The 26,121-nt window shown below is 41.5% G+C and overlaps 1 protein-coding gene across 7 annotated transcripts in view; it reads left to right on the top strand.

Moving 5' to 3' along the window:
• lrp8 (low density lipoprotein receptor-related protein 8, apolipoprotein e receptor) overlaps nt 1–26,121 on the top strand; it is a 157,243-nt gene that overhangs the window by 95,179 nt on the left and 35,943 nt on the right. For all 7 annotated transcript variants that reach the window (XM_076088357.1, XM_076088354.1, XM_076088352.1 and 4 more), the window contains 5 exons: nt 13,149–13,523; nt 16,803–16,925; nt 17,852–17,974; nt 20,276–20,395; nt 22,054–22,179. In XM_076088357.1, the coding sequence (XP_075944472.1) occupies nt 13,149–13,523; nt 16,803–16,925; nt 17,852–17,974; nt 20,276–20,395; nt 22,054–22,179 (867 nt within the window). The remainder of the gene's footprint in view (nt 1–13,148; nt 13,524–16,802; nt 16,926–17,851; nt 17,975–20,275; nt 20,396–22,053; nt 22,180–26,121) is intronic.

Below are 26,121 nucleotides of genomic sequence, written 5' to 3'. Positions count from 1 at the left end.
CAGCATTCTTTATAAGAATATAGATTGCGTGTAATATTGTCTCGGTTAGATTGAAAACAAAACCACTTTAAATGTATATGTACACACAATTTCTGAACGGCTGTATATACATCTGTGTGTGGGTGTCTTTGTGAGAGCAAGTATGACTTTCAGACATTCAGGGGGATTATATTTTTAGTGTAAAGGCAAGACTAGCATGGGAGAGTCCTCCCCCAGAAGTACAGGGTTGTGTGTGTGTGTGTGTGTGTGTGTGTGTGTGTGTGTGTGTGTGTGTGTGTGTGTGTGTGTGTGTGTGTGTGTGTGTGTGTGTGTGTGTGTGTGTGTGTGTGTGTGTGTGTGTGTGTGTGTGTGTGTGTGTGTGTGTGTGTGTGTGTGTGTGTGTGTGTGTGTGTGTGTGTGTGTGTGTCTAATTCATCACAGTTTCCATGATGTTTCCTTCAACCCTCGGGCACTGTGACATTCAGACATTCTCATGCTGTAAGTAATGCACAAAATGCACGTATGTACACTGTACATACGTGCTAATGCATGTATGTAATTAAGGAAACAAACATACAAACTGTGAGAATGCTCCTAGATACTATTAAAGTCTCAATCTCTCCCAAAGTTGTGTACTATCCAATTCAGAAAGTGAAACTACCATTTTTAAATGAACTTTACTGATAGCATGGGCAATTTGGATAAAAAATGATTTTTTTTAATCACATTTTAATTAATTTAGATTTTGAACTGTGCAATCTCATCACTTTGAATACCCTAGGGGGTAGCGTAATAATCTATCAACAACTATCTCCAAAAACCCCCTCATGTATCTTAAATACAATGTTTTACCATAATCTGTGTTGCTTTCAAACCATGGATATTGGTTTACTATCAGAAGCTAACTACACCAGTCGGAGGGTCACATTGTGAGCACGCGTGATGCCTACTCTACTCTGCTAAAGGTGTGTTAAACCTCGTGGTTCATCTCCACTTTGTGATCATTTCTTCTCATCAATCTCGTCGTCTCTTTTTCTTTGTCTATGAGCAGTTATTTATAAGGAAATAGGCGCACATTATATTACGTCTTACATGTGTCCAAAACACTTGAATCAAGATGGTTAGCAATGGAAATAGGAATAAATAGTTCAGGCTTGGTATATTCCTTAACATGTCAAAAGTTGTGAAATCTTAATAAACACCTCTCAGAATAGCCCAGTTTTGCTAATATAATATTTTAGAAAATGTATTTACAGTATTTGGTACAACCCAAATGATTCAAAACATGTAGAATTTATCTCAAATATGCTACATTTCAAAAAGTGTGTTGAAATGTTCTCGACAGGTGGATAGGAACATGTCTCCACTCCCCTTTTTCCTCTTCATATTCGCTGTTCCCTCTGTCGTTGGTCCTCACTTTCTCTGAATGTTTCTCTCTGTGTCGTTCATTCGTCTCCATGCTGCTCGTAAGTTGTTGGCGTGTAGGCTACTAGTACACAGAGTGATCACATAAGGGAGTTGGTGGCCACGGCCTAATGAAAACAACAGCCGCTGTTGTTTTACTCATGTAACCTATTACGCTTCTATTGTTCACATACCATCTCCGTCTCTCCGATGTACAATATAAACTAAAAACAAGAGAGCTTTCTCTCTTCTCTTCCCCGCCCATCACAGGCACCTACACTTCTTATTCTCTTTCATTCCTTCAATCACAAATCATGTGCTCTTTTCGCTGCCTTTCATCGGTCTGACCTGTCTAAGCCTTCATCCCTCATTGCAGTGAGAAATAAAGTGGTTAATGCAGCTGTGAAATATTTCATGGGGGTCCTGATGATAATTGATTTCCTGCCTGATGCCTTCAGTGTACATTTGTGTGTGTGTGTAATTGGGGCGATGCTGTTATAATAACCTGTAGAGATCAGCTTTTCATCTATCATTTACTGATGAAGGTGGTAGTGGTGCATATTAAGTTGATCTGATCCATGGAAGAGACCTGTGTTTTCAGAGTTCACGCATAAAAGTCCACTTCAAAGGCCTCACAATGGATCCATTAGCTCCGTTTGAGTTCTTTATATCAAAGTTCAAGGGAATTTTCAGCAAGCTGTAGACATGTCACGAATAAACTGAATTAAGTGTGTAAAAATAATAAGACTGACTGATTGCTATTGTTTTTAATGCTGCTTTGAATGAACAACAATGATCCACCAAAGTAAATTGAATTTATCTTAATGTTATGCTATGACGAGAGTAATTCTAAAAAAAAATCATCGTATATAGTTTTGCACTGATGAAGCACAATGGTTAAGCTCAGACAAAGGAGAATAACAACACCAATGTTTGCAAATAAGAAACAAACGGCACATTAAAAAAGATGATGTATCAGCCGTATCAATCTACCTCCTCCGGCTCCTGTCGCTCTACGCTCTGTGTATGTATTAAAACATGAGAGTTTTGGGTAGAATAAATCATAATCATGCTGCTTCTGTTTTTTTAATGCTTATTATACTTGGGAAATCGATTTTTTTCTTGATTTTACAGACATAACAAAGGAATTTTAAAAAGAGTATTCTATCTGCAGACAACAAAGCACAGCTACATGACAAAGGAGTCTGATGGCAGTTGGGAGTAGAAAACTGTTTGAATAGCTCAGCCAGACACGCCACCATTCAGGACTGTCAGTAACAAGCAGTCTTCTCTAAAAGGTCTTTGGAAATACAACAGAAATATTTGGTAAGAAAAAAAAATGATTAGTCAGATGCTGATTAATGTTTTCATAAACAATTGTAAATCTTCAATGTTCACCCTGCAGTGTAGAAAGTGTGTAAGAACAGTACTACATCCTCAAACACACTTGTATTCTCTCTTCTGACCCCGAACAACAAAAAACCTTCCTTTTTGAAATCTGCTGCTTTCCCTCCTGCCCCCTTCAAATCCATCTCTCCATCCTCCCCATCACCCTCTTCCTCCACCTTTGATCTCCTCTGCTCTCTCTCTCTCTCCATCGCTCGCCCCCGTGGCAGCTACAACTGGAGTACAACACGCGTTAATTAGGGCTGCTAATTGAGCATATCCAAATGCTGAATAAAACATGGATCCAGGAAGAGAGGTTCATTATTACATTTAAAGGAGGCCTCTGAAGAAAGTTTATGAGCCTTTAATTTATGTTAATGTCAAATCGTGTTTGTTTAGGCACACAGCCGCTGATAGCTGTGTGTTTGCATGCTTCGGAGTGTGTCTCTGTGTGTGCGTGTCTATCGTAAAACTTCATTTCTTTTATGACTAATGGCCTCCCTTTTGATTGTAAATGAACATTTTAAATAAAAACATAATTGAAAAGGGTTCTGTAGCTCTTTACCTGCTCACCCATCAACTTTTAATTTCAGCAAATTGGACTAAGTTAATACAGCATGTGTGTGTGTGTGTGTGTGTGTGTGTGTGTGTGTGTGTGTGTGTGTGTGTGTGTGTGTGTGTGTGTGTGTGTGTGTGTGTGTGTGTGTGTGTGTGTGTGTGTGTGTGTGTGTGTGTGTGTGGCCTGTTGAGGTGCTGATTCAGCGAGCGCAGGGATGATCCAGCTTGCTTAAGGTTGATCCCCACAGAAGTTTACATTTCCAAAAACCGAATAAGATCACGCACACCTAAATGAGAACAGACACGAGGCTTAATTGATTTTCCCCTTTCCTCTCGATGCATCACAAATGCCCGTTAATAGAAACAAAAATATGCGCGTGTGAGTGTAGGAGGCTGAGTTAATTAAATTGTCTACAAGTGCGGAATGAATTCCCCATTATACATTAATTAAATATGTCTTGTTTGTGTCATTACAACCTGGGAAGAAGGATTTCCGACTTAAACATTTTGTCTTAGGCAATGCATGATGAATATGCTGTACTGTACATCCGCCCAATTTGTGTCTCTGGACAGACAGATTAAAGACAAAGGACACTCTTGCTGTGTACATTTATAAGCTGTTGCTGCCATTTAAAATCAACAAACCATACATTTGTTTTATGTTCCTCTGACAGAGTGCTGATCAATAATGCTTCAGTAGCACCTCATTAACACAAATCTAATTACAACTGGATTCAAGCATCCAGTGGTGGAATCGGCCGCCCTCGTGTTTGAAAGATTTCATATTATCTTTGTTGTCACTCGCACTTCTTAACAAATCTGTGCATTTTCATGTTTCTGGTCTTTGCATTCAACATAGTGTAGTTCAACACTTTACATTTACAGCAGACTCTTGTAACTTGAAAGTGAACCTTAACTTGGATCCTTTCTGCATGCAGGTTTTTGTTTTAGCTCTGCCATTCAAAGACGCACAGTGATTCTGTGCATCTCAACTGTCAACAATGTTTCCGTCTTTATGTCCAAGTCATTGGTAAAGAGTTGTTTTCGCCTCTTTACGTGCTATCTTTTTTTCGGTGTGAGTCTTTGCTTTACTTCACTTGGATCCAATCAGTCAGTACTCGCTCCACATACACTTTCAGCGAGGACAGAAAGGGAGAGATAGACAGAGGGAGAGAGACGGGTAGCAGTCTCCTGCACGCCCTGGGGACCTGTTGCTCTTTTCACATCAGCCTGAGCTGCTGTGTTACATTACAGCAAGCGGCCGCTGGATCGATGCCCACCAGGGATATGTTAGTTGGTGTTTTATAGAGGGGCAGAGGAGAGGGAGACTGTGTGTGTGTGTGTGTGTGGTAGGAAGTAGAAGGAGGGGAGTACATAAAGTGGCACGTGAAGATACAAGTGTGTCTTCTACACGGAGGAAACATCATAAGTGAACACAGTAAGACACAACCTGTACACTCATGAACAAACATGAGTACACATTCCCTCCTCCAGGCATCTACACACATGCAATATATCACTTCTTTAGTCCAGCTCGCTGTAGGCTACAGTAAATGTAACCTCTATTCCATTATTTGATAACAGATCAAAAAGGACGAAGCAGAGTCCACCCACATAAAAAAATACAGTACGTAATATGCGAGTACATGTGTGTGAACATTTGTGTTTTTAGAGGTTTTTGCCTCTTTTATCTTGCGATACTCGTATTTCCACTAGAAGAGGTGCCTGCATACATAGACATCGAGTGGTATCCTCTTGTCTCAGAGTTTCTTCCCATTACGTTCTCCTTCATTTATAATCCTCTGACTTCTCTCAATGTGTGCGTAGGTGTAATGTGATGGAGCGCCGGCTCACAAACGGGCTCGCTGCTCAGCCAGAGGCGGTTGCACTTGCTTCAGACTCGGATAGCTTTAAGAACATTACTCACTCTTCCTTCACCCCCAAAACCCGTCCTTTAGCCTGCGCATGCACACACGTACACACTCTCTCTCAGAATCACATGGAGATGACCGGGAAGCCTGCTTGTCTGAAAATTGACCAATGTGAAACCACAACTCCAACCTAGGGGGGGGGATGCAACAGAACGTGAAAAAACTCAGATAGGAAGGGTCTTTTAGTTTTGCTGCTTTCCTAGCAGGTCACAGACCAGCACTCCACCTCAGGCAAGCGAGTGTTCTCAAAGCCAGATTTATTTTATTCGTCTATTTGAAAAGATGGTGAGCACATACTCCATTTAGTATGGTCACTTTGACCATACTAAATGGCTTTCGGCTGCTAGTTGCTGTGCCAAAGCTAGCAGCTGGTAAGTAGCTGGTGACAGCCAGCTACTATCTAGTAAAGGTAACCTTAATGTACCAGTCCATTTACCGTATTTGTCCAAATGTGGCCACGTTGTCAATTTAACATAATTCATTTTTGTCAACAACAGCCCCCAGTGTTTTAAGTAAGACTGGAATTTATGAAGCAGTTTTGCCTCGAGAAGCACTCGTTACGAAATGTTTCCGCACCAGATTTCTTTCAAGAGCCAGTCTGAAGAGATGAGTAATATTTACTGCTAGCTGCAAACGTCACCTACTAAAGATAGCGAGGTACTTATATCGCTCACCTTTTACCTGGTCTACGTGTCTTTTTTAACTTCATGAATTCTGTAGTTTGTATACAGTATATTATAATACAGTATATCTGAAATATATATACTGATATTTTAGAAGTCAATGACAGACATCATTTAAAAATGAGGGACAGACTGTTCTGGCAGTCGGGTGAAAATATGTCTCTAGTAAACTTGTAGACGATGGTACAAGTTACAGAAACGTGGGTTTAGCTGTGGAGGGTGATCAACATGAGAAACAAATATGCTATCATGATGAGGCCATCTCAAATGGTAATTATGTCATTAGCATCATGGTGAAACGTAGGATTACATGTTTATAGTGGCGATGTAATCATCTCACTAAATCACAATGACCTATTTTTAATGTATTCATAGATTTACTACCTCACAATTATTGCAGGGAATGCAATTAGTTTCCAGACAGGTGTGTGTGTGTGTGTGTGTGTGTGTGTGTGTGTGTGTGTGTGTGTGTGTGTGTACTGTGCATGGTGGGAGGTACTGGTAAGATTTAAGACTGTGGGACCCACAAGGATAGAGTGATGGCATGTCACAATCTCCCTTTAATGGCTTCACTTATTTGAAATATGAAATGTGTGTTGACCAATGGCATCCACAATGGATGTTATGGCAGTACACACGCACATGTATACAGAGACGCACAAGGACATTCGTCACACACCACCTGCACACACTCATACACACACACATTCAATCTGTGATCGCTGGTGAGGCAGTTAATATTCAAGTCTAAGCTGCTGTCAGATGTCATAGTGATTGAGCTATTGAAATATCCTGTTCTATTCAGTATACCGGGTGTGTGCGTGTGCATGCACTCCCCATAGTCCACACTCGTCATAAAGGTGGTTAAGACAAAGTCTCTCCCTGGTGTATACCAATCGGGTTACACACAGAGTTTCAGTCTCAAGTCAATTTTGTGCCATTTCTCTCTGTTGCTATTTCACTTGGATTCCCCAGGTTCCACCGTCACACTGCAGTGAGGTCCTCTTATTTTCAGTGGCTTTTCCCACCCAGCTTGACATGTTTGTACTCTGAGCAAAGACAATCTAACTAGCACAGCTGAATAGAAAGTCTGTATTAAGAAGATGAAGTTGTGCGTGTATTTTTTTGTGATTTATTTTGTTTTAACTGTTTATGATTCATAGTGAGGCACTTGCATGCCGGGGTCCGAATGCACGCAAGTGCAAAGTGTGGAGTAAATCTAGACTTTGAGCCTGATTTGGTCAACGGTCTGAAGAAATGTACTAATTTTTTATCAAAAGGTTAATTTATTTATTATACTTTGTAAAATATCATGTCCAAAGCTAGCCTGCAGTTTGCTGAGAGACCCTCAACCCAGAGAATGAAACACTGGGTTTTCAGATGGATTCTGTCTCTAAACAAGTTCTGTCTCCAGCATCCAAACGTTGTTTTATTTATGTGGTGTCATCTTTGATTATTTATTTTAAAAACGCCATTTCAACAATGGCCAACACCATAAATTCAGGAAGCTCAGCACCGATATCAACAACAACTTTGTAGATTACTCGAGACGGCTATAGTCGGCTAATATCTGCGCACCCACATATATGATTGAAGCTTCAGTTTATTGCAAATCCAAAATCAGATTATAGCTCACCCTTCATGGCTGCAGATATATTCTCTGCATTTCCTTTCTTTCTTTCTTTTCTCTCAGCTTTTTTTACTTTAGGTGAAAATTGTTGAAAGATAAGTCATGTAGAAAGTGATCAGCTCAGTTGCTCACTGCATCAGCAGGCGTCGGTTTGAATCCCTGAGGACTTTGCTTTGTTTTCATTAAGATACGTTAGCAGGAAAATACTGCATACTGTCATAGTGAGCAAGTCAAGTAATACGATATTTCTATAGCATGTTGTATCATATTTATTCGATGACGCTTTCCAACCAATGCTCCGAACATGTAGTGTCGGCTCTGTGCCTGGTAAACCCCATTTGGCCAGGCTGTTGGAAAGTGAATTTCTTCTGAAGCTGCCTTCCGTTCGTCAGTCAGTGATGAACCTATTCTGAATTTCATCTCTCCTCACTGTCTGTCTATCTATTCCATTAGGAAAAGGGGATCACTTTCATGTAACAGCAAGTCGAAGAGCTGAGGGCTTAGGGCCTGTCTGTCTGGTGTTGGTCATGTGTGTGTGTGCGTGTGTGTGTGCATGTGTGTGTGTGTATGCATGCTGCCATCCACCCACCCGGAGCTGTTGCTTCAAAGGTCTAATGTAGCCAAAGCACTGATAAACACTTTGTGAGAGCCCTTGAGAGAGACTTCATGTCAAGTTGTCTACGTGTGTCTTCACACACACACACACACACACACACAGGGCCCTCCTGCAGAATGTGTTGATCTAAAAGTATCCAAAAGTATGATCTAAAACTGCCTCTTTCCCGTCTTGTCCTCCTAAGCTCCTCAGTGTTAAATCCCCATCTAAGTGGCAGGCTAATACTTCTAGACCGCTGCAACACACAACCACCTTTTTACAAACGCTGGGATGCCAACGCCTCTGTGACCCTTCTTCCACTAACGTTTTGCTGATTTATTAATATCAAGGGTAATGGTGCTTCATACATAGCATATGCTACATTAGCTAAGTGTCCTAAAAATACTGACTCAATACACACAGATGTGCCCGAGTGCTGTGGAGTGCAAGAAACTGATAATTTTGGCATTGTTTCATTTTTTTTTTTTTGTCAAGTAATAGCTCACAGATTTGACCTTAAAAAAAAATGTAATTCCTGTAAATTTCCAATGTGGAGTTGGTGAAGTGGGTCAGCCATCATTACTGCCATCTTGACAATGAGCTTGCTTGCTTGCTATTTAGGAAGCAATGTTGCAATGCATAATTAGTTTCAATTTGTCAGTTGTCACTGCGCATAAAGAGGATTATCTTCCACTGACAAAACTGACAAAGGTACCGGTTATAATAATTTGCACAAATATATGATGCATCACCATGGCTCCTCTGCTCAGACCCTCTGTGTTTTTAATACTGGAGCACTTCTTTTGAAAATGGCATTTAGCGTCTTCTGTGATTTAGTTTTTTTTCTGCCCCCCTGAGTAGATGACATTTTGCCTTTGTTTTGGGGAGGGGGGGGATCCTGCTTTATCAGGTTAGCTTTTCAATGGAAAATGGAGTGTGCAAAGTGACGGGTCATGCAACAACACCGGTCTCAGGCAGAACTATGCAAAACTCCACCGTCTGATGCCCTGCCCAGCTCCATGTGAAAGTAATGTTTTGCGGCACTGGATACCCCTCCTGCACAGCCCAGATGAAAACATGCACTGAAGTGTTGGATGTGGTTTTGGCTGTTATTTTAATAAATGTTGAATAAGTGAACAAAAATGTTCCCCCCTCATTTAGAATTTAAATTTTTTTATCCCATCATTCCTCATGAATATAGATGGTGATTTGTTTGCAATTACCCTTGTGTATCTGACAGTACAAGGCATGCATGACTCAACACGGATTTGTTTTTTTTATTGACGCTCTCGTGTGAAAGATAAGGCATTCATATTGATATTTTACAGAGTAGATGAACATGTCGCTTGTCTAAGATATGGCCCATTAAGCCTACTCTCCAAACTAAAATGCCTTCAGCTGTTACCGTCTGTTTTCCAGCTGATTGTAGAGCAGACGTGTCTCTGTTTACGGTTAAATGCAGCATTTTACACAGTGCTGCGAAGTAAATGTTTTATTTCACATTGCTGGTTTTTAGTGCTGATCTGTGATCCGTCAGCTTGCTTTTCTGCTAGAACACCTGGTGAACTGAGGTTTTCTGAGCGTATGTACTGTATGTGGGCGAAATTGTGTGTATTCTTGTGCACCCGTGTACATGCTCCCACACCCCGGCTCAGTGGCTGACATGTTAGACCAGAGTCTGATTGGATTCCACGCTCCAGAAACATTAAAACCAGTGACTCAATAAAGAGAAGCTGAAGTAAGGTTTTTCGATTTGTGTTCGGGAGAGATGACATATCTTTTCCTCTACGCGTGTTTGTGTGTGTGTGTGTGCGTGCAGCTGCTTTCTTTGGACTGGTCCATGCTGGAAGAGAGTTAAATTGTCCTTCAGATCAAGGTCAATGAGCTATCTCTCTGCTCCATCTATTAGCTGTCCAGTGGAGGGTCGGGGGGATGGATGGATAGAAAGCTTCGACCCCGAGTTAAACACAATCACCTGCAGGTGGGGAAGGTTACTGTCAAGATGTAATCGGTACCCGATTACTGATTACCTATTTTAAATTGTAATTGGTAGAATAATCTATTGAATGGATGTGTTTAATTAACAGGGAAGACTGTAACTGTGCGGTGTAACACTGATTCCCCTCAACTCTTACTTGCTTTTAGTACAGGATTTCTGGGACATTCATTATAAGTTACTTAAACAAGTATCACTGATAGTTTTATTTTGAAATCCACCATAACATTGGATTACAATGACAGTTTGTTGGCTGTAAGATATTCTATTACCTGTCACATCTGACCGTCTGTCCTCATTACCCTTATTTGCTATTAAACCTGCCTGCCTGCTGTTCTCGGGATGGGTCCCTTATGGTGGGAAAGGACATTTCTACTCTCAAATCTATCAACGGATCTATCACCCCATGTGCTCCTCTGAGCACCTGCCTCCTCTTCAGTCTCCCCCTTCTCTGTCTCTGAGGATTGGTTTTGGCCTGTGTTAACAGATGGACCGTCTTCACTGAGCGATTGACCAAAGTCTCCTTGGCGTGTGTCAGCTTTCACGCAGCCAGGTGATGGGATGAAGGGACTGACGTATCACACAGTTGGAGTGACCCTTTTGCTCTATATGGAGTTCATCCTGGAAGAGGGCAAATACCAGAAGTTCATAAAGGTTTCAGGGCTAATACATGTCAAATAAAGCATTTTAAGTAAATCATATCAATGATTTAGAAGCAATAAGGCAGATTTCCCCATCCATCTTATGTCTTATGTACAGCGTTTATACATTTTAAACCATCGGATTTCGAAGGAAATCTTCTGTATTACCCAACAAGACAAAGGGGAATTCCTTTAGTGCAAAAAAACAGGAAGATGATACTTTTCTTCCAGCACAAACATCACTACAACTTTTAAAGTTCCTTGTAATGGCGGTGCATAGAAGGTGACAGATAACGTGCACAGAGAGCAGAACTGTGGGGGTTGGGTGGGTGTAATCATCTTCTCTGAAACAGAGAGCACCAGGTCTGTGGGATCCTGTGTGACCCCAGATACAGCATGTTTTCATATTGACCGGGGTTCAGTCTTCTGTTATCAGTGTAACAGAAACTAAGTTAATAGCTGTACTGTGTTGTGATCTAGGGATGGGGAAAACCTAAAGACGAAAGATAGATGCCTTCCCGAACGTCGTGTAAGAATGGCTTTAATACGGCCTGTGTTGCTGTGAATTTCAAACTCAGACTTAAGTTGTTTTTATCATGAGACATAAATTTGATAAACTGCAAGCCACCTGCCGGTTCCTGTAGTGGAAATAAAGCTAGCAAGAGCAAATTATCTCTTTTGTTGTAGCTCAATATCCCAGTGGGAGCCGTACTAATAAGCTCCTTATCCCAGCCTTGCTGTTTATAGCCAGCACACCCGGCTGACCAAGCTTTCTGTTTTAATGAAACAGTCTGACTTTCAACCCTTCATGAACCTCTGGGATGAAGCAGAAATATGTTTGTAATTTCCATAAACAAAAACCCTCTTGTTGGTTGTATGAAAAGTTTTTTTTTAAATAATCACTTTTTCACTTTGCTGAGTACTTGTTTTCACAAACAGCCTACGTGACCCCCAAACCACCTGAGCTTCTGCCGGGATGCTGCTGCTGATGTTGTTTATGTGCTCATGTTAATTAAATGACTTAGATCTGAGTGCAGATGATTAGCATGCTAGCAGTAACAGCTAGCGGGGAATCCAATAGCCTATTATCATAATGAGTCCCTTTGGAGCACTGTGTGGGAAGGTAACAGAGAGAGAGAGTGTAAAGCGGTTATGTCGGTCGCCCAGAGAAGAGCGTTACATCAAAGGACCAGTGTTTTTTTTTAGCACAGTACATGATTCAGATTGATTTGTCCAACCAGGCTGGAATTAGATACTGTCACTGCTTGAATATAGCAAAGAGGAAACATGCAATTTGCCAGCAAAACACAGCATCCCACCCTCACAGATGCATAAAAAGTTTAATCATTATAGTTTCCTAGAATAAGATACTCTAGGAGGAGAAATAAACACATTCACAGACAATCGCACACATAAATATACACAGTCTTCACGGGTATTTCTGTCCAAGCATTCCCGCACACACAAACACTCGTGGAGGGGGGGGGGGGGTTCTGCACTGCGGCAGACACCCGCAGCTGTGACCCAACTCTGCTCATTACACACCTGCTTCCACATGCTGGACTTCTGCTGCACATATGCTCTCGACCGTGTGCTTAATATGTCACAATGTTGCATTTTTCTTGAGTGTTTCGGTGTAATAATGGTTGCATTCATTGTTTAAAGGGTTGAGATGTTGTAGTTGCAGTTGTGACCATGTTTATTTATGTTTGATTATACATAATGTAGTGTGTTTTTCCCATGAGACAAGTCTACCTGCGGGTTTTGTTGTTGTTTTCTTCCCGATTCTTTATCCCTATTTACTCTAACAGTGACTGCATATCCTCTCCTTCACCTGCTCCACTTTCCTCTGTAAGACTTCCAAGGAATGTGTGTTTTAAAGAGGTGCTCTTTAGCACCGTGCACAGTCACTTTTGATCAAACTCTATATTTTACTTTCACCAGACAGCAAAAGCCCCGGAGCAAGTGAGGAACATCTGGAATTGCCCTCTCTGCTCATTAACTCTAATTTTTAATAACACAGTCTTTCAGTTAGAGAAGGAATGACATATTACTGCGTATATTCCTGCTCCCCCAAGGAGTTTGAATATCTGCAGTGATAAGTTAACTATATCAGTCCTCCAGCTCACATTTTCTCTCATGTGCACTAACGCCTGCTGTCCAAAATTAGTTCAGGTCGAAGGCTTTTTATGACGGCTCACTTGTTTGTTAAATTCAATCCATTTTCAAAATATTTTCTGTAATGAGATTTAAAGTTGATTAAATACAATCAATGACACTAATAAAATGAAAGAAAAATAACATTGACCTCTATTTTTCATCCACCTGTCCCTTTCGTCCTGTAGATGCCAAGGCCTGCCCCTCCAAAGACTTCCAGTGCCGCAACGGGAAATGCGTGGCACCTATCTTTGTGTGCGACGGCGATGACGACTGTGGGGACGCCAGCGACGAGGAGAAGTGCTCGGCTCCCACCTGCGGCCAGCACGAGTTCCGCTGCAACGACTCGGAGTGCATCCCTGCCCTGTGGAGCTGCGACGGCGACCCGGACTGCAAGGACAAGTCGGACGAGTCCATGGAGCGCTGCAGTCGGAGGACGGAGCCCCAGAAACCTCGCTGCCCAGTGGGCGAGTTCCAGTGTGGGAGCGGGGAGTGTGTCCACATGAACTGGAAGTGTGACGGAGACGCAGACTGCAAGGATAAATCGGATGAAGCAAACTGTCGTGAGTCATCTGCGGATATATTGTATTTATGTGGAGATGGATGGGTAACAAAAGTGTGTAACTGAATGGCTTCTAAAGGACAATATTGTTGTTAGCCATTGACAAAATCCTAATGAAATCCAACACAGTCAGTGTAGTTCATTCTGAAACAACTCCATGACTGTATTTTCAGTCTAGCCCAGTGTACGTAGCCCTGACGTCACTGCACATGCTCAGTAATGCTTGTAATTTACATTTGAACTGCTCATCGTAATGAAGGAATATGTTGTTATTTAACATTTATGTTATGTGTCTGTTACTGTGTGAACAGTTAGAACCAGCTGTAGGCTTTAATGAAGGCGATAATGCATACTAACAGTGTGTAGTGGAACAATGGTTGTGTGTGTGGCTCACCACTACTGAAGGAATATACTTCAAAGGCTGACATGCCATGTATTGTGAACAAAGACGACGAGACGAATGTTGTTGTGCTACCAAATGATTGAAGGAAGATCAATGCTAACTTCATGATCCATGAGTGTGTTGCCATGCAACCATGTGATCTGTGGAAGCAGAAGGAGAACTTCTGAATGTGTTTGACCATATGAGGTTTGTTGTGTGAGAGTGTGTGCGTGCTTGCATGTGTGGGAGGTGAAGGTCCTTCATCAAGCGAGACCCCCATCTGGTCTCCTCTTCACACTCCCACACACCACTCAGGGAGATGACAGCAGCCTCGCACATACGACATGATACACACACACACACACACACACACACACACTTTCACGCAAGACTCAGGCAGAAGCAAGTGTTCTAACCAGGCGACAGCCTCCAGTTCTGCCGATTGAAACCGATGCGGAAGTGTCTTAAAACCTGCATTCTCTCTACTGACCAGCAGGGGGCGACTCCTCTGGTTGCAAAAAGAAGTCCTGTTGTATGAAAGTCTATGAGAAAGTGACCCGACTTCTCTCTTGATTTATTACCTCAGTAAACATTGTAAGCTAAAATGAGTTTATGGTCTCAATTGCTAGTTTCTAGTATTCTTCAAAGCAGCATGATGTTCATTTAGTAAATTATGATCTTTTTTAGAATCAAACAGACCATAAAGCAGCGTACGCTTTAGGGCGGGCTTACTGTGATTGACAGTTTCGTTGCAGCTACCAGCGTCACTATGTCACTCTTCCACATTCCAAATATGGTAACTCCTGTTACAGCGAAATCGGCGAACTCGAGGCTCCATAATGGCCACAAACCAATGGGTGACGTCACAATGACTATGTCCACTTCTTATATAAAGTCTAACAGACACCTGGATACATGAAGATCATACCTGTGCTTACACGTACAGTCACAGATATGCCGATTTCCGTGCACATACAAATGTAAATACAATGAAATTGACCATTGCGCTTCAAAACCCTTTGATCATTAATATGTATTGTCTTTGAAGTCAAATAGGTATGCACTGCATGATGGGATAGCTTTTGATATGGATATATTACAATAACGTGGTTCAAAACAATCTGCAAATGAGTGATAGCATTTAGGATTTAACATTTGATGACTTTCCGGGTCATCAAATCAAACTCGCCAAATCAAACTCGCCACTAGATGCCACTAAATCCTCCACACTCTTAGGATTCTTCTCCGCGGTTGTTAGTACCTTTAACATTTGTACCTCATAGTTTCCACTACATTAAGCTAATCAAGTAGCCTAGCTTAGCTTCACTGCCAAATTATATCTAAAAAGATGCATTCAGATTGCTAGCTTGCTGGCTAAAGCGAGACATAATCCAGGTCTATGATTAATGGTTCTATTTGGCAATAGTGACATGACTAGAATGAACAAAGTGGGTCTACACAAACAAAAACAAACCCAACAACATAATTGAATTGTGATTCTGAGAGAGTGACGGAACGTGAAGTGGTCTCGCCTCGTCTACATGTGCCAGTGCGCTCATCTGTCTCAGTAACGCCGTGTTCACTTTTTAACCTTTCATCATTGATGCGACAGGAGCTGTGTGTACTACTCCATGCATTTGATTCAGCCTGTGTGCATGCTCGTCACATTGTGAATGAAAGTGGGCGGTTGGAGGTTTGTGTCAAACAAGATGTAATAGTTTCAGATGTCTGCAAAATGTAAATGAGAGAGCAGAGCGCAGCAGCTTGGGGGAGGTGCAACATTTCAATGTAAATCAGAAATGTGAGAATGATTGCATATCTGCAGTGTGTTCTCTCCTCCTCCTCTATTCCGTCAAGCTCTCACACAGACCCGTCCCCTGGTTGTTATCTTCCATCTTATTTGAAACATCCGTCTCCATAATCTCGTGTTACTTCACAGACATGCCGAGACAAGTGACTGTGAGAAGGGCGACAGGAGGTTAATGTAAATGAGAAATGGTCAAACCGTGTCTCTCGTTGGATCCCTCCTTTTTTGCTCCTGCCAGCATATCTGCAGATTGCAATCCATTACTATTACTATTCCCAGGGATTCATCATAATTAGCTGAGCTCAGGTCCCAATCATTTGGCTGAAAGAATCAGCACATTTTTGTGATGGCACATGATTATGACCTCTTCACTTTGCTGATTCTAGCATTAACACGTGTTTATCTTTATTTTTAGTTTGAGCATTAGAAGCATATCTGTGTTCATGTGAAGGAGCACACGTCTTGCACACGGCATTTCAGTTTGCTCATTTGATGTGCGCGTATGTGTCTGCTTACCAGTACAGGACATGTCCTTCTGTGGGTGCGGGTGCTCGCTTGGTGTGAAAGTGTGCGTGGCTGTGTTTTATTCCAGATTTCCTGATACAGTGATAGTCTTCCACTCATTGGCCTCCACAGCCATCAATCATGTCTGCCTCCGTTCCCTTGGCAGAGCCAAAACACAACACATGAATAATTAAACAGCCAGTTAAAAAGACGAATGAGTTAAATAAAGCTGCTCTCGCCGTTAGACCACGCACAAACAAATACCCAGATACACTTGCACATACACACATACTCAATAGGTCACTGGATGTGGGTTTTCCTCAGACAGTGAATGAATACCTGCCTCGTTTTCATTTCCGTCGGGGCTTTTTCTGTGCAGGTAAGAGCGGTGTATGACTGATTACTGTTGGATTGGAACGCACTGCATGTTGGCCTGATTAAAGAAGCAAAAGAGATACTGCACACATGCACATCTTCATAGAAGAGAAATGATGGGGCTGAATGAGACCCATAAATTACATTTTCACTGAAATAATAACAGGTCAGCTCATTCTAATGTATACGTTTGTGTGGTTTGTGTTCCTCAGCCCTGCTTACATGCCGACCTGATGAGTTCCAGTGTGGCGATGGATCCTGTATTCACGGCACCAAACAGTGTAATAAAATTCACGACTGTCCGGACTATAGCGATGAAGCTGGCTGTGTAAACGGTAGGTGTCGGACGAGTATAGGTTGTTGAACGTGCAAACAACTTCTCACGTTATGCCCTTCATGCAGGGTGTCAAAAGTGTTTATTCATTTGCTTGAAAGTACACTGCAGAGAAAAGTGGCAATAGAACTCTTTAAATCTTAAATCTCTGTTGCAAATTATCAGCTTCATGCATTTTTTTTTTTTTGTCCTTTTGTCCTACTTGATTCACCCGAAAAAACAACTATCCAATTACAACTCTAATACTGCAAACAAGATTCACAGAGGATATAGTAGAAAGTAGCAGAGATGGCTGCAGTTAGTCTCATGAGAAACTTTAAAGAAGTACTGCTGAAGCAAGACGCCACAATGTCCCAGTGTCACAGTGATATTTTAATTCAACCACTCACTGCATTATGGCTTACACATCACCCTGAGTTTACAAATATTAATACACAAAAAATGTTATCTCGAAGCCAGTGTTTTTAAGTGCAGTACAGCACAATATTGTTTGCAAGGGCGTCACATTGACTCTACCTACCTAAATCATTTCAAACACAGAAAATAAAGAAAGAAAGCCCCCCCACTGGAAGTGACTGCCCCATAAATAGTAATATGTTAGCAATTAGAATTTTGGTGGCATTGTTTTTTTCTTTTGTTGCAGAATACTAACTGGGTTCAACTGTGCAGGATTTGTTTAAGGCTACATTCACACCAAATCAGGCTTCTTCTTTTTTTCCGGCAACTCTTGCGGTCCCCATCGCCACAAGTTAAACGCACTACCCACATGTAAATGAATGAGAGGACTGGCTTCAACGCCTGGTTTGGTGTGAATGCAGCCTAACACGCCTACTTAAGTACCTGAACATTGTGTGTTTCTAGCTGAACAGAGATGTACCTCAGTAAAACTGATCTGTAGCTTGGCGGTGTGTTGTGTCTCCACCACAGTTACAAAGTGTGACGGGGCGAGGAAGTTTCGCTGTAAGAACGGGGAGTGTATTGACAGCAGCAAGGTGTGTGACAATGTGAAAGACTGCAAGGACTGGTCTGATGAGCCCATGAAGGAGTGTGGTAATTAGTCTTTGTTTCTCTTCACACACCTACATGCCCGTATACTCATTAGTACTTTCAGCATCTCTTGCATACATGGATGAACGTATACACTAGTGTAATAGCACAGATACACACACACACTCTCATACCCAGGCATCTACGTAATGTGGGTGGTCACTCTTCTTAGTAAACGGAGCTTCATTTTATCAAGGCAGGGGAAATCAGGGCATTTCTCGACCGCCTTGTTATGATCAAAGAGCCGAGCGATTCTGCCCTCTGGTGCGATCTTAGCCAGGAAAACGTGACGGGACTACGTTACCCATATGGAACCACACAGATTATCTATACACCATAGATAATTACCACTTAGCGAACTTCAGTCACGGAGCTCACATGACAAGCAGCGCAATCCAGCTGCACACAGAGAGAGAGAGGCTGTTGAGAAAAAACATACCTGTTAATTAAATGTAATTTAAAATGTATTAAGAACATACGCTGCTCAAGTACATGTACAAGCAGAAGACTCAAGAGATTACTTAAGGGGACTGCATTTCACTCACGGTCTTGCTCTGAAGTAGGAGCCGGGAGCTACGAAATGATATGCGAGAGTGCTGCCCTTTCAGCAAGCTCTGATCTCCAGGCAGATGGATGTACACTGTAATGAGATTGACTTGTAACCATATCATTAATGTTAAACATGATGTTCAGTGAGTCTCAAAGGCAGACCTGCACCTCCTCTTTGTCTTCGCTATAACTTACAACTGCCATTATGCACAACATGGATAACGCAATAGTTCTTGGTTCGAGGCCAAAGCTTTGTAAAAAGGTTGTGCGTGTACGATAAGAACACTTAACTAATGGTTCAAAGCTCCTCCGGGTCCTTTAGAGTCAAAGTATATGGGCATCTGAACATTGCATTGATATGGTTTTAATATCTCGCCCCAAAACCGTGTTTATTAAAATACTATTAGAACAACTTCTCACTCTTCTGGGAAGGCTTTCCACAAGATTTTGGAACTTTGCCGCAGTGATCTGCTGCCATTCAGCCTCAATAGCATTAGTGAAGTCGTCACATGATTATTAGGCAACGAGGCTCTGTGCAGGCCTGTCGAGTTTTCCACACCAAACGTTTCTTTATGGACCTCGCCACTTTTTTGTGGTTTTGTCTTGTAGAAAAGGGAAACGAACTCTTCCAAACTGTTAACACAAAGCTGGACTTGTCTCAGGTATCATTTATACTGTAATCATATTTACCAAAAAGGGGAACTTCAAAGATTTTACATTTATCTGTACACATACATATAGTATATTATCTAGCTGTCTTGCTAAAATGAATTAGTTGAAACAGGTTTTCATGTTTTCACTTTCTTTGACCTCAATACTATGTTTATACTGAGTTGATTTGTTGTAATCTGGTAGAATACTCTATAATACGCTATAATGTGAATTGCAACCATCATTTTAGTCAAATGTCTCTTAAAGTCTACTTCCGTCTTTCTCTCTCTCTCTCTCAGTCTCTGTCCATTTCTGTTCTTGCCGTCTCTCTCTCCCAGTCTCACTGCCTCACATCACAACCTGTAGCTTTGAAGCTTAAACCTTTACTGTAAGCCGGTAATGAAGTACCAGCTTTAGTTTTCTGCAGCGATCTCTCTCTTCTCCCTGGAGGGTAGTTGAAAGACAAAGGAATAAACTGGGGTGCAGAAACAGATACTAAAAGGAAAGGAAATAAAGGAAGCATGACTGAGAGGGAGTCCAATCTGTTCTTCTGTTCTAAAATACAACAACAACAACAAACAGCAAATGGAGAGACTGAGAGGAGAGGATGAAGGACGGCGTGTGCCTGTGTAACAATAGGCATCATTGTGGAGTGGCACCTGGTAAACGTGTCCAAGCTCCCTGCTGGAGAATGGATTGATTCCAGGTGCATTTGGCTCAGACTATGCCTATAGGCTATGAACACACACACACACACACACAAACAGGCCCATTGCTATACTGTACACACACACACACACATATATATACTGTCTATATACATCCTTTTTCTACTGCTTTTAGGCTTAATGTGTTTTGTTTTTGTTTGTTTTGTGTGGAAATTTGGTGTGTACACAGACATACTTTACAGGACTAACTTATCTCAACTGGCAGGATGATGAAAACTGCGCATGCTCAACTTTTGGTGTTTCTTTGTGCTTTATCCAGGCTGAATGTTCTCTGTCCAATAGCCTGCTGGAGTTATTTCATATTCAACTTATCTTCCCTCCCCTCTTGTGCCCGCCTCGTCCTCTATCCGTCCTCCCACTGCCCCTCTCTCAACAGGCCTGAATGAGTGTGCAGACAACAATGGCGGCTGCTCCCACATCTGCAGCGATCGCAAAATTGGTTATGAGTGTGAATGTCCCTCTGGGTATAAACTCCTGGACAAAAAGACTTGTGGAGGTAAACAAAATACTTCACCCAGAAAAAGACCATTTATATATTATTAATTAGTCAACCTGTGTCATCTTGAATTCCTGAAGAGAACTTTGCTTTCCTCGCAAACCTCCGCATTGAACGGAGAATCAATTAACAGAGAAAAGTCTTGATGAGTTGACAACAGCAAAACTAAATCACACATGTTTGCAAACTCTCACAGGACTCGTGCTGCCGCAAGCATCAGACTGTTTGTGCAGTGTGTTTTAAATGATAAGGTTTTAGCTAAGATGCATTTGTTTGGCAAGTACTGATCATTCGACTGGATAAATGACACTTGGATTACACTGCACGAGTTTTAGCAGAGTTTGTCAACGGATGTTTACTCTAGGTAAGTATTCCTTAAACGTAGAAGACTTCTTTATTTGGCCTGTTTATTTAGCTCTGTGATAAACCATAGGAGTTCCGTGAGAGTTTAATAGAGTTTCTAACCCCTAACTATCGGTCATATTCTGGTAAAAGGAACATTTTGAAATAAAGTATTGGGAAATGTGCTTGTTTTTTCATTAAAAATGGAGTAAAGACTTGAAGCAGGAGTAAACTGGCACAAAAACAACTTATTTAAACGCCTCAAAAGCAGAACTATTTTTAAATGCACAATTTGTAATTCAGGGATATGGAGGCAGTTAGAACACAAACACACTGAGTGTTATTGCAATCGTAGTTTGGTTGCCAGGCCCAGATTATTGGGTGGATCTATACTACATATGAATCCATCCATGATGCCAACATTATTTTCATATACTGTATATGTTGCATAGAGTTGGTTATGCGTTGAATACTCAAAAAAAAAAGCTCAAATGATGCAACAGTCTGAAATCACATTGCCAGACTTTAGCATTCCTTCTCCTACACAAGTTCAATGAACAAGATAAGATCCAAAGCATAAATAAGTCCGCTTTAAAGCAGTGATTTGTTTTACTTCAGACAGAGCCAGGGAAGCAGTTTCCCCTGCTTTCCGTCTTGTTGCTGAGCTTTAAACACATCCCGAATCCTAAACTCAGGGAGATGAAATTGGTATTGATCTCCTCATCAGGCTGTGGGTTTTCTGGCAAACGAGTCACTTCCCAAAATGTTGGACTGTTGTTTTATGGTTTTATTTGGTTTAAGTTGTTTAAATGTACCACCCTGTGACTGAGTATCTCTGTTGTGCTGGCAAGGACAACATATCTGTGCAGTGGACAGGTGGAATAACCTGTCGACACAATATTCAGTCATATAAAGATGAGTCCAAGCCAGCAAAGCCAATGAAAAATGTCCAACCACCAGATCCCTTCTTTGACAGTATGATACAGAATAATGTTAAACATTTGGTCGAAATAACTTCTAATACACTATAATGATCCATCTAAATTCAATTGAAATGGTTTTCTCACAATTATTACTCAACAAGTAACGAGCGTGCATATTTTTTCACAATATGTTCTAATAGTGTCTGTTGACGCTCTCGGCCTGAAAGACAAAGATAAACCCTAGAAACTCCATTTGAAGTCAAGATTTTTTTGAGAAAGATTGTTAACATGCTAGATAGAGAAAATGTGCTCCTCTTAAGACATAAATAACTTGCTGTGTGTCTGTAGTGTTGTTTTGATCTCCATGTCTTTGTGCCATGTTTCTCTACACAGACATAGATGAATGTGAGAACCCAGATGCCTGCAGTCAGATCTGCATCAACTACAAAGGAGATTATAAGTGTGAATGCTACGAAGGCTACGAGATGGACCCTGCCTCTAAGACCTGCAAGGCTGTGGGTGAGTTATTTATCACACACACACACACACACACACACATTTGCTCAGGTAAAGACACGCTCTGTCATAGATGGATGTTCTCACAAAAAAACAGACACAGCCACACATGTACTCAAAAGGAATCACACGTCGAGACTAGCTCTCGTATACACTAATTACTCTCCCGCTCCAGCACCCGTAGCTACCGAGGCCCATCCCACACGATTCTCACACTGAGAAAACGAGAGGCGTGCTTTGTGTGGAGGCCTTGCACAGCAAGCTGTGCAAAGATAAATATTTGCCACCTTTTTCTGCAATCCCCACTAATGAAAAGTTTGCAGTCAGCTGCCTCTGCTCTCACTGGAGTGTCGAGGGGAAGGGTGTAGTGTGGGGCGGGGGCCTGCCCACTCACTGTGGGATGCAAGCAGGGTCCCAGCTCTCGTTGGCCTGGGTAAACACTCTGAGCAGTGGTGTGAATGAAATTAAAAACATTGTTCCTGGGAAATGGTCTGTCTAAATCCTGAGGTGAAGATGCAACTGCAGCTTGTTAGCTGGCACTGAAAGTGCCTTTTGAAAAGCTCCATGTGAATACCGATAACAACTCTTTCTGTCGACAACCATTTAAATGTGCAGATAGCGTTTCCTGCTACCGCTGACAAATTAGAGCTACTGATGTGTAGTGATGTTGTGATAAAAGTTTATGTATATTTTACACCTAGCTGGTCTGAAAGCCGAATTTCAGTGCTGTTGGTAATGTCAAACTTTACACCTTTTACATGAAAAAGAAAAGAAGAGTAATTGCAGCCCTAGAGAGGATTACTATTATCAGTTCATTATCAGTGTTTTATCTACTGTCTTATAGATTCTACAGGAAACATAAGCTCTGGGCCTGGCAGTGTTAATGCCTTGCAACTACACATTTCCCTAGATTTGGAATTTAATCTTTACCTGATTGAGTTACACAGCAAATTAACTTTTTTGTAGGACAAGAGAGAGAAAAGAGTGTTATTAGTGATTACCGCCATCGGTCTTTGGTTGAGTCATTATAGGCTGAACTGGTCTGTTAATGAGAGAGCTTAAAGCTGAAAACGGGCCCTCACTCCTGAGCTAAGTGGCATAAAAAACACCATTGATTACTTCATGCCTCTCTGTGTGAATCTTTATTACTGTTAAGCAGCGCAAACAGTCTTTGTCAGAGGCCGGGACATTTATTCGAATAGAGGAGAGAGGCGAGCAGCAGGGGGGGAAAAAGATAAATGGAAGGATGGCTATCTCTCTGCTCATTGAAGTAATGTGGAGATGCATCCGCACGGTCTATTGTGGCAGATGTTATAGCGTGCCAACGGAGACAGCATCAAGAGGAAGACACAGAAAATGTGACGGGATTATTATTGATGTTGAAGTTTATTTATTCAAAGCCATAACTAGAGATGGGACCATAAATACAGAGAGGTTTGCTTCGTGAAGCTGACGTAACGTGGACCTAATGAAGCCGTATTTGCCTGTGAACTCATTCCTAGACGCTCGTATGTGCAGCCAATCGCACATGTGCATGGCCACACACATCAGCATGCATATGCACTTCAGGATTCTGGTCACACATTTGAACACACGGTTATTTCGAGGAGTCTCATCAACATCAGTACACAGACACTGGGCAAGAGGAGTGACACATTCTTTGATGAGGTGTGGCACTTGCCGAGTGCCAATATTATTTACACATATCGAAGTTAAGGCTGTTATTTGTGCTTTTGTCTCAGAGGCACACAGCAAAACACAATGCCGTCCTCAAGTTAAACGCAATGGCATATATAGAGGAGTTTTTTTTCTCCCTGCATTTTCTACTTGTGTTTGTTGTATTAGTGCAAGTTGAGCCTGTGCAAACTATTGAAAGAAGAAGAGTTACCTGTGCTCTTTGCGTTGTCCAGTGTACAAAGAGTGCATTTCATTCTAATCCTAACACGTGGTTTCAGGCTCTGCAGATTCATTTCGGAGTAAAATGCAACACTAGCAATGCCAATTAAAAGTAAAGTCCCAGATTGGAGTCATGATGCGTTCCCTCTTCTAAGCTGGTATTTGTGAATGCGTGTTGCGTGTTTGTATTAGTACACGGCAGCGTCCATTAAGTCCCCTGAGAAAGCCTTGCTCTACACTAATTGCATTCATTGTTTTGTGTTTACACTGTTATGGGTGTGATTCCACTCACTGAGTCGTCAACTTGAGTTATTAATATTGTGTGTATGAGGGAGGGAGGGAGGGAGGGATGGAGAGAGAGAGAGAGAGAGAGAGAATGTTTTGCCAGTGTCCAAATTTGTATTATTTCATAACTGTATTATTAAAGATGCTAAATTAAATAGACGTTTAAGGCTGCAAGTAGAACTCAAAACAAATCAAAAATACTCTTTCTGCTTTTGTCCATGATAATGCAAGGCATGTGGACAAAAATAAGCAATGTAAATAATCTTATTCTTGTATATTCAGGATTGCTAAACAACCAAATATTATCAGTGCTGCAGATTTGAAGTGTCACACAAAACAATGAACACTCGCTGGCTCTGCGAACTAGCTTTCATTAGCATCACCTATATAAAAATGAAAAAACATAAAGTAAACGTTCGTCTGATCCCCTAATTATTTGTAAACCTATTATTTCCTATGAATTCAATAGCAATGGTTTTGGGGGCCAATATTGTGTGAACTGAAATATACATCCATCCATCCATCCAAATAAATTGCTTTTTTATGACAAAACAAAAGTTAAGAGGATAAGAATAAGACAAATGTGACAGGATGGGTAACACTACAGGTACACCCCCAAAACTGGTGGATGAAAACAGGACCCGCTGTCACAACGATGCAGAGGAAATTTACAAACTGCCTGTGGACCAAAGTCGTACTTTCTTTTTTTGCTCTCGTTTCCTTCCCTTTGTTCCTCGTTGTCTCTCTCATCTACAGAGTACTGCGGACTTAACCACAGAGCAGTTTTTTTTTTTCCACACTTGACAGTTTGAGCACACACTTTTCAAAAATGAGTTTCAAGCACTGGTCAGATTTTCCATTGTCAAAAGATTTTGAAACACTTGTCAAACCTCGTCTCAGTTCCTGTTGTCTCATACTTTTAATAGACGAGCACATAGCATTGAATTCTGTCTGCCTTTAAGGATGCTGGTAATATTAACCCAGAATACAAATGTGCACATGTATATTTATCATCTATTGTGTCCGTCTTTTATTCTTTCAATGACCCATCAAGATAGTGGTCACAGCTTTAAAATGTTGGTGCAGAAATTGTTAGAAGAGGAACAATTTCTCAGGGATAATCTAGCAGTCCATCATATAAATAATGGAAGGTTATATAATTTTCTTTGTCATGAGGAATGCTGGCAAGTAGGATGACTTTCTGACTTTTGACAGAAGGTTCATTTCTGTTCCCTGCTGCAGCATCTATTCATCATTATACATCATGTTTTGTAACACGCTTGGCTGACCTAGACATGTGTGTCTACTTCCAGACATAACATCATCCTAATTACCTCATCCACACCGCCATCACACTGGCTGCAACTGAACACCCCCATCATCCTGCAGAATTTCCTACCTTTGTCTGACCTTTCCGTCTGTCGTTAAGTTCTTACTTTCTATCTCCTCAACATAAACATCTCCTTTTGTGCAAATGAAAGCGCCTCTAGTGCCCCGACGGCATTTCCCCAGCCTGTATTTATCTTTTCTCTGCATTATCTTAATTGGCTAACGGGGCCCAACAGCCCTGAACTGGCAATACAGCTTCAAATATATATCTAGGGGATCCTGTTCTTGTTAAGAAAGCTGACTGTTGCTCTGCCGGGATATATTGAGGAGAGATTATGTTGCACTTTTTTATGACATCTCTGGTGTCGTGGCCTGAGGAAAGCAGTGACTCTTCTTTCTTTTTTTTTAACGTAATGGAGGACATATTGCTGCGAC

Source organism: Anarhichas minor, unplaced genomic scaffold (genome assembly GCF_050575085.1).
Source record: "Anarhichas minor isolate MPS153535 unplaced genomic scaffold, ASM5057508v1 ptg000010l, whole genome shotgun sequence".
NCBI lineage: Eukaryota > Metazoa > Chordata > Actinopteri > Perciformes > Anarhichadidae > Anarhichas > Anarhichas minor.
This window is presented reverse-complemented; position numbering and strand designations above follow the sequence as displayed.